This window comes from Peromyscus maniculatus, chromosome 23, assembly GCF_049852395.1.
Source record: "Peromyscus maniculatus bairdii isolate BWxNUB_F1_BW_parent chromosome 23, HU_Pman_BW_mat_3.1, whole genome shotgun sequence".
Classification (NCBI taxonomy): domain Eukaryota; kingdom Metazoa; phylum Chordata; class Mammalia; order Rodentia; family Cricetidae; genus Peromyscus; species Peromyscus maniculatus.
Genome location: NC_134874.1, coordinates 13,750,601 through 13,758,875, shown reverse-complemented (window position 1 = coordinate 13,758,875; position 8,275 = coordinate 13,750,601). Strand labels below are relative to the sequence as shown.

At 56.2% G+C, this 8,275-nt stretch overlaps 1 protein-coding gene across 1 annotated transcript; it reads right to left on the bottom strand.

Annotated features, from left to right (window-relative positions):
• Positions 1–1,002: 1,002 nt before the first annotated feature.
• Myl2 (myosin light chain 2) lies at positions 1,003–7,584 on the bottom strand. Its single transcript, XM_006970759.4, has 7 exons — positions 7,523–7,584; positions 6,779–6,868; positions 5,175–5,250; positions 3,924–4,028; positions 2,743–2,821; positions 2,608–2,656; positions 1,003–1,243 (listed from the first exon to the last, which is right to left on the bottom strand). Exons 1-7 carry the CDS (start codon positions 7,523–7,525, stop codon positions 1,145–1,147), a joined length of 501 nt encoding a protein of 166 aa, XP_006970821.1. The 5' UTR covers positions 7,526–7,584; the 3' UTR covers positions 1,003–1,144.
• Between the last annotated feature and the right edge of the window lie 691 nt (positions 7,585–8,275).

The following is an 8,275-nucleotide window of genomic DNA, read 5'->3' as shown; positions in this document are numbered from 1 at the left end:
GCGGTGGGGTGAGAAGGATGGGGTTCAAAATCTGGGGTCCTAATCTCCTTGTTTCTGGAAGAATGGGTGTCCCTGAGGCCACAGGTGGGGTATGGATAGTGCAGAGTTTGGGGGACCCACCTTTTGAATCTCAGCTTCCTGCAAGGGGCCCATGGGGACCTCATTGTTTGGATTGCAAGGCTGGATCTGACCCTGGGTATGGGGGTGTCGGCTCCTTCTCTCTCAGGCAGGGCTTTGCTGTGTAAACCCAGGCTAGCCTTGGATGTCACCATGTTTGGTCCTAGTGATTCTCTTGAAGTTGGCTTCCCATTTTCGGTTCATCCATGGGGACTCAGCTCTAGGGCTATGTAAAGGCCCCTGTCAGGGCAGCCAGAGACTGCCACCAGTTGGTTTGGTTTTTTTGAGACAGGATCTCACTATGTAGCCCAGGCTAGCCTGGAACTCACTATTTAAACCAGTCTAAGTCTGGAACTCACAGAGATCCTCCTGCCCCTGCCTCCCAAGTGCTAGAATTAAAGGTGTGCACCACCATGCCCATGCTGTGCCTTCCCCCCCCTTCCCCCCACCTCCTCCACCTTTAAGGGCTGGGCTCCAGAACGCAAACAGAGCTAAGGGAAGAGCCGCCTCCGGGGGTGGGGGGGAGAGAGAGAGAGAGAGAGAGAGAGAGGAGCTAGCACTGGCCACTCCTGGATGCAGCTGCTTCTGAAGCCCATGGACTTCTGAGCTTTTGGAACCCGACTGGTTTTTTTTTTTTTTTTTTTTTTTTTTTTTTTGAGACAGGGTTTCTCTGTGTAGCCCTTGGCCATCCTGGAACTCGATCCGTAGACCAGGCTGGCCTCGAACTCAGAGCTCTGCCTGCCTCTGCCTCCCGAGGGCTGGGATTTTGCCGCGCCAGGCAAAAGTCATTGGTTTTCCGCAGCGAGAACCCTGCAGCCTTCACACGAACCCAAATCCTTTGTGAGTTTGGCTCCGCGGGCCCAATGAGCCGACAGCCATCATGACTAGATCCAAGACTTGGTGTTTATTTGCACGCGGCCTTGGGATGGTGTGCACCTGCAGGCTGGTGCACCTATGTGCACAGGGCGGCAGGGTCTGGGCCGGAGAGCTGGCTGTAGGTCACCTGGAGCCGTGGCTCAGGGCTCACTCAGTCCTTCTCTTCCCCGTGGGTGATGATGTGGACCAAGTTCTTGTAATCTAGATTGCCCGTGACATCTGGGGGAAAGGCTGCGAACATCTGGTCGATCTGAGAGCAAGAACAGTGGGTTACAGAGACAAGGAGAGCGGCAAGGGGCAGAGAGCGCCTGGGATCCCAGGAGAGACCTGAAGGACCCCCCCCACACACACATTCCGTTCCACAAGCCAGGCCTTCCCTGTGACATCTGTCACAAGGACTGAGGCAGGAGAGGCAGTCTGCAGGTCTAGAAAGTCCAGCTCCCGGGGCACTCAGCCCGGGCTACTGTCCTGGCTCAGCGTCTGTGTCCCCATGCTCCTGGGTCATGACCATCCCTGCCTCTATTCCCCAGGGTGATTCCCCCAAGGTCTCCTAGACACCCCAGACCCCCTGCAGGAGAAAAAGGAGATCCAGCTGCACAGGGAGCTAGGCAGGTCAGGCTCGGGTGTGAGAGGGCCTGGTGAGGACCGTGGCTAAATGCAGGCCAAAGATCAGTGGTGGTCATGTGACCAGAGAGGTCCTCTTCTCAGAGGGAAACCAGAAATCAAGGTGGGTTATTTTACATGCAGTCTCCCTGTTTAAAAAAAGTACTGGATGAAGCAGGCATAATGGTGCCTGGGATCCCAGCACAGGGGGGCAGAGACAAGAGGCCTGGGCATTTAGAGTCACCTGGATTAAGTAGCAAGTTCTAGGCCAGCCAGGGCTGTGCAGTGAGACCTGTCTTTTGGTTTGTTTGTTTTTCGAGACAGGGTTTCTCTGTGTAGTTTTGGTGCCTGTCCTGGATCTCGCTCTGTAGACCAGGCTGGCCTCGAACTCACAGAGATCCTCCTGCCTCTGCCTCCCGAGTGCTGGGATTAAAGGCGTGCGCCACTGCTGCCCAGCTGAGACCCTGTCTTAAAAGGCACCCCCCCACACACACACGGTTTGAATGGTTACTATTGGTCCCTCCAGCCACCCCACCCCCACTCTTCTCAATCTTTCAGTGTTGAGGATCGAACCAGGCGAGTGCTCTAACTCTGAGCTACAGCCTCCCACCTTGTCCATTTTTTATTTTGTGACAGGCCTTACCAAGTTGCCCAGGTTGGGCTTGAACTCGGTCGCCTGCGCAGGCCTGAAACCTACAATCTTCCTGTATCAGCTTCTCTGGGTAGCTGGGATGGCAGGCCTGTGTCATGAGGCCTGGCTGGCTCGAACTTGTAACCACCAAAAGACATTGTGCCCTGGCCCTGTGATGGTACTGTGCACTGTGAACACCACCGAGTGCCAGAGGATTCTGTTCTCATCCCATCTCGACAGATGGGGAGACTGAGGCACAGTGAGGTAAAAGTCTAAAGTCCCATGAGTGATGAGGAGGATGGTTCTCTCGGGTGATGTACACCCGAGTGAGACAGCTTCTGTGAAGGGAGCTGGGGGGGGGCACCCTGGGGACCCTGTACCTCCTCTTTGGAGAATCTCTCTGCTTGTGTGGTCAGCATCTCCCGGACACTGCAGGAGAGGAGAGAGCAGCAGGTGATGGTGACATATGTCGGGGGTGGAACGTGGGGACCCCCCCTCCCTCAGAAGCCACTCACTAGTCAGCCTTCAGCGACCCTTTGCCTTCAGGGTCAAACACCTTGAATGCGTTGAGAATGGTCTCCTCGGGGTCAGCCCCTGCAAGAGAAGGTCGGCTCACCCATCTGTCGGGGCCGCAGCAAGCAGACCCAGGTCCCCCTGAGCCACAGGGGCCAGGGCCAGGGCACTTCCCTCAGGGAGATCTGGGTTTGCAAGAGGGCCTGGGGAGTTGGCTTGCTGTTCTGGAGCACCCACATTGGCAGCTCACAACTTCCTGTGACCCCACCTCTTCTGCCCCTCGTGGGCACTGCGCGCATGTGCTTTGCACGCTCAAACACACATAAATAAGAACAAAATCTCTAGAGAAGGCGGAGGCGACAACAGGAAGTCAAATCCAAGAGAGGCTTCGAGAATAAGACTGAGCATTGTGACTCTTGGACTCTGTGGGCTGCGGGGAGCGCCAAGCAAGCTGGCTTTCTCTCTCTCTCTCTCTGAACCCGCCATGTCCTGATGGGGTAAAGGTAGAGCCAGCCACTCAGGTGCTACCAAAAGTGTCAGTAATTGAAGTGGAGCAGCAGCCCAAGACTGGGTAGAGGACTTGGAACTAGCCCCTTGCTGGAGCGTGCACACACACACACACACACACACACACACACACACACACCCTCTGTGCACACACACACCCTCTGTGCACACACACACATACCCTCTGTGCACGTGCACGCGCGCACACACACACACACACACACACACTCCCCCTCCACACTTGTGCTGGAGCAGCGTCCCCTGCTGGAAACAGCTCCACCAGCTGAACCAGCAGCCCTGTTTTTTATGCTATTTTTATTATTTTTTTTTATGTGTATGAGTCTTTTGCTTGCATGTCTGTCTGTGCACTACATGTGTGTCTGGTGCCCAGAGAGAGCATTGGGTCCCCTGGAACCGGAGTTACACGTGGTTGTGAACCACCATGTGGGAGCTGAGAATTGAACCCGGGTCCTTTGGAAGGGCAGCCGGTGCTCTTAACAACTGAGCCGTCTCTCCAGCCCTTCCACGGCTGGTTTTCAGTGGCTCTTTTCCCACTTGTGAGCTGCCCACCTTTCGCCCATGCTGTCTCTTCTAGAGCTTAATTCATGCCCAGAAGTGAATGCCACACACACACACACACACACACACACACACACACACACACACACAAGCTCACCTTTAAGTTTCTCCCCAAACATCGTGAGGAACACGGTGAAGTTAATTGGACCTGGAGCCTCCTTGATCATTTCATCGATCTCTTCATTTTTCACGTTCACGCGTCCTAGTGGGAGACGACAGGGTTCAGAGCTGGGAGGGGACAGCGGCGGCCCTTGTGACCCGGCTTCCAGGAAGCTGGTCTGGGAACCATCGGGGACAGAGGTGTGTGTGTCTGTGTGTGTGTCTGTGTGTCTGTGTGTGTGTGTGTGTGTGAGAGAGAGAGAGAGACAGAGACAGAGACAGAGAGAGAGGCAGACAGACAGACAGACCTAGGGCAGATGTTCCCAGCAGTGTTCTCTAGCACCTAGCCAGCCTTTGACGTGGAGTGGGATGTCTAAAACAGTGTCCTCAAGGCTGGGGACACGGTTCGGGGGATTAAGTGTTTCCTAGTATGCATGAGGCCCTGGGTCCCACCCCCAGCACCACATAAACCAGGTGTGGTGGCAAATGCCTGTAATCTAAGCACTAGGGAGAACCAGAAGCTCAAGGTCTTCCTGGGCTACAGAGTGAGGTCGAGGCTAGCCTGGGCTACACAAGACCTGAGCTCAATTAAATGAATAAATAATGTCTTCAGGCCCGAAACCTCTAAAATGGGTAAGAAATGCCTGTAAGCTGAGGTGTTCTGCCCCGGCACCCTGTCTTTGTGTAAACTAGTCAAAGCCGTCCCCTCCTGAAGACTACGTTTTTAAAAATAAAAAGCTGGAGCAGCCACAAAGGTGAATTGTGCGGCCCACCACTCCCCGAGCTGTCCTTGGGGGCCTGAGTTCTGAGGGTGAGAGCAGGGGGACCCGGGAGGCAGGCTCACACTGGTGAGCTGTTAAATCAGCCAAAATCCCAAACGGGGTGACCCCAGTAACTTGACAAGCAGACAAGGATTGAGACTCAAGTGCTGACCGGAGCATAGCCTTCTGGGGAATTCTGTTTCCTCCTTTACGCTTTTCTGAGTAGTTTGAATTTTCTGTTCTGAGCCAGGAATGTTTTATAAAATCTCTGTCTCCACCCCCTTGGGCTTGCCCCCCCCCCACCACTCCCACACACACCCTGGATTAAATGGAAAGGAGAAGCATGCAAAGGCCACTGGAGTTACTCCCAAAGGCCGGTGGCAGCTGACAGATGGGCTCTTGGCTTCTTTTGGTGCCTGTACCCCCCACCCCCCACCCCCCACCTTGGCTCGGGAAGGCAACCCCTGTACAGGGTCCGTGCCACATACCTAGGGCAGCAAATGTGTCTCTCAGGTCATTCTTGTCAATAAAGCCATCTCTGTTCTGGTCCATGATTGTGAAGGCCTGTGGAGAAGGGACGGCTCAGCTGAGGGTGGGCGTGGGTGCGGGGGTGGGGGTGGGTGGGGGAGGTGAGGGGGTAGGGGTGGGAGGGTTCTGGGAACTTCAGGGTCCACAGCATAGAGTGGACCGAAGGATTAGAAACAGCCTGAGTTGATTTAACAACAGTCTCCCTGTTAGGCCTCCAGCCTAGAGAGTCAAAGACATGGACCCGGGCGGTGGTCACACACGCCTTTAATCCCAGCACTGGGAGGCAGAGGCAGGAGGGTGTCTGTGAGTTCAAGTCCAGCCTAGTCTACAGAGTGAGTTCCAGGACAGCCAGGGCTACAGAGAGAAACCCTGTCTTGAAACAACACAAACCCTGTCCAGAACATTCTGAGGCAGGAGAGCCCCAGGCACGCCCTAACATCCTTCAAGAGAGGAATGAGCTATTGAGGATCACATAGACGGAATATGGTTTAACCCTGAAAAGGAACAGAGCTTCGATCCATGTCACAGCCAGGATGAGACCCTCAAGGGAGGATTTCACCGAGGAAGCAAGTCCACCAACATGGAGCGTGGGCCACTGGCTGCCGGGGTGCTCCGGGAGGGAACGGACCACAAGGCATCAAGTTTCCTTTTTGGGGGTGACAGGGGTGTCCTGAGGTTTCTCGGTGACCCGCAGGAGGTGATGTTCCTGTCTACTGAGTTATCAGGTACCATCTTAGAACCTGTCTAAAAGTGCTTCTGTGACACACACACACACACACACACACACACACACACCTGCCAACACACACACACCAAGGGCCAGGTGGCAGTGAGGACCACTTGGCACTGCCGGGACACGGCTCTGAGCCTGTCCTTCTTGTCCCTGGCCAGTGGCTTCACTTTACCCCTCTGTTAGGATCAGAGGTGCAGACAGCAAGGCACAGCACCCCACCCCACCCCCCACCCCCCACCCCCACCCCCCGTCGAGGGCAACAGGCGTCACACAGAACCGCACTCAGTTGTCCGAGTTGGCCCTGCCCTGCCCGCTTTGGCGGATGGAAAAGGAAGTTCTCCACGGTTAACACGCAGGGACGAGACACTGATGGACACGGATGGATGGCCATGCTGTCCGGCCCAGCGCAGCAGGATCCCAGGCAGGAGAGAATCGGGAAGGACTGTTCCCCCCCACACCCCCCCCATCTCTCTCCTCCTCTCTGTCACCTCCCCCCCCCCCCCCGCCCCCAAAGCACAGGAGAGACTGAGGATCTTAGGACACAGATGACCGAAGTGTGGGTGGGAATCTGCCCTGAGCAGGGATCGCCAGGGCAGGCCGGGGGATGCCCAGTACCTACTCTGTTCTGTGCCTTTCTGGAAAATTCCCTGCATGTCAGGGAGGGGGTACGTGTCCCTCCCCCCCCTCCCCGATAATCCACAGAAGTTACTAAGACCAAGTCTTTGTCTAGGGGTTCGCATACAGTCTGGATGAGCCTGGGCATGTGGGCTCGCAGGTCGTTTCCCGGGTTCGGTGTCCTTCTATCTGGGGAGGGGGGCCGGCCACACCCACCTCCTTGAACTCCTGGATCTGGGTCTGCTCAAACATGGAGAACACATTGGAGCTTCCGCCCTCTATCTTCTTCTTGGCTTTCTTCGGTGCCTGGGGAGGAGGCACCCATTAGACACCGCTGAGCCCCGGGCCAGGCCCAGTCACCTGGTGAGTGGGTCTCCTTTGCCCGGACAGCAGGAGAGAGAAAATGAACCTCAAAGCATTCGAACATTATCTGACGCTCTCCTCTGGTCCACCAAAGAGACAGGACCTGGAGGCCCAGAGAGGGTAAGTCACTCAGGCCAGGTCACACAGCCACAGAAACTCACACAGTCTGTGCCCCCAGCCACCGGCTGTCTCTGACCAGCGAACAGTTGGGGACCACTTGTTCTGAGAGGCTGACCCCTATCCGAACCTTTTAACATGGGCAAGTTCAAGAGATAGAACCAGAAAACTCTTTTCCTGGCTGCCTGAATGGAAAACAAAAACAAACAAACAAAAAAACCCAAAACCAAACCAAACCCCAAAACTCCCTCTCTTGTATTCGATTTCTGCAAGTCCCCCGGGTAGCTGTTCTTTGTGGCTCCTTGGGGACACTGAGTGGAGTCCCCATGCATGGCTGGTGCAAGGTGCTCGTCCATCCAGGGTTGGGGGTCTTGTGAGAGCCTCCTTCCCGTTCCAATGGAGTCCTTGGCTGGGGGGGGGGGGCGCTGCCTCTTGGCTGCTCACCCTGCATCTTCCCTCAAGGGTCCACTGGCCACTCACCATGGTGTCTGGAGCTGGCTGCTGCCTCTGGAGAATTCGTGGAGCCTCCTGGCCCGCCTCTGCTGTGGAACAATAAATACCTCTTCCCCGGGGTTAAAAATAACCCCATGACCACTTTTGGCAGTTGTAGGTGAGGCAGAGGCCACCTAAGCCCCCCCACCCCATGCCGTTCTTCTGAAGTAAGAGCCGGCCGGCCGCGCCACCGCCTGGGTTGACACGTGAGACCCGAAAATGCCCTCAAGGTTAAAGAGACAGAGGCTGGGGCCTGGCCTGGGAGTGATGCTCTGCGCTCTCCCACACGCCTGTCATTGTCTAACGGGAAAAGGAACCCAGGAGGAGGCAGAGGAGAAGGAGAAGGAACCCAGGACTCGGAGGAGGAGGAAGAGGCGGAGGAGGAGGAAGAGGAGGAGGAGGAGGAGGCGGAGGAGGAGGAGGAAGAGGGGAGGAGGAGGAGGAGGAGGAGGAGGAGGAGGAGGAGGAGGGACCATTCAGCCCTGTATCCAGGCTCCCTGGTACCTCAAGGCCTTTGCACCTGTGCATCTTCAGCAGCCTCTTGTGCACCCCGTCCTTGCTCAAACGTCCCCCACCCTCGTCCTCTGCCTCCCTTCTCTGCTTTGGGGTCCCCCCCACCCCGACCCGCAGTGTTCCCTCTTCTGAGCAGGCGGTGTGATGGACAGCCAGCTCCCGAGGGTGGGGTCTTCTCGCTCGCCTCTCTTGGTCCCATGACTTTGGCCCAAAAGCTTCTTGGCGGCG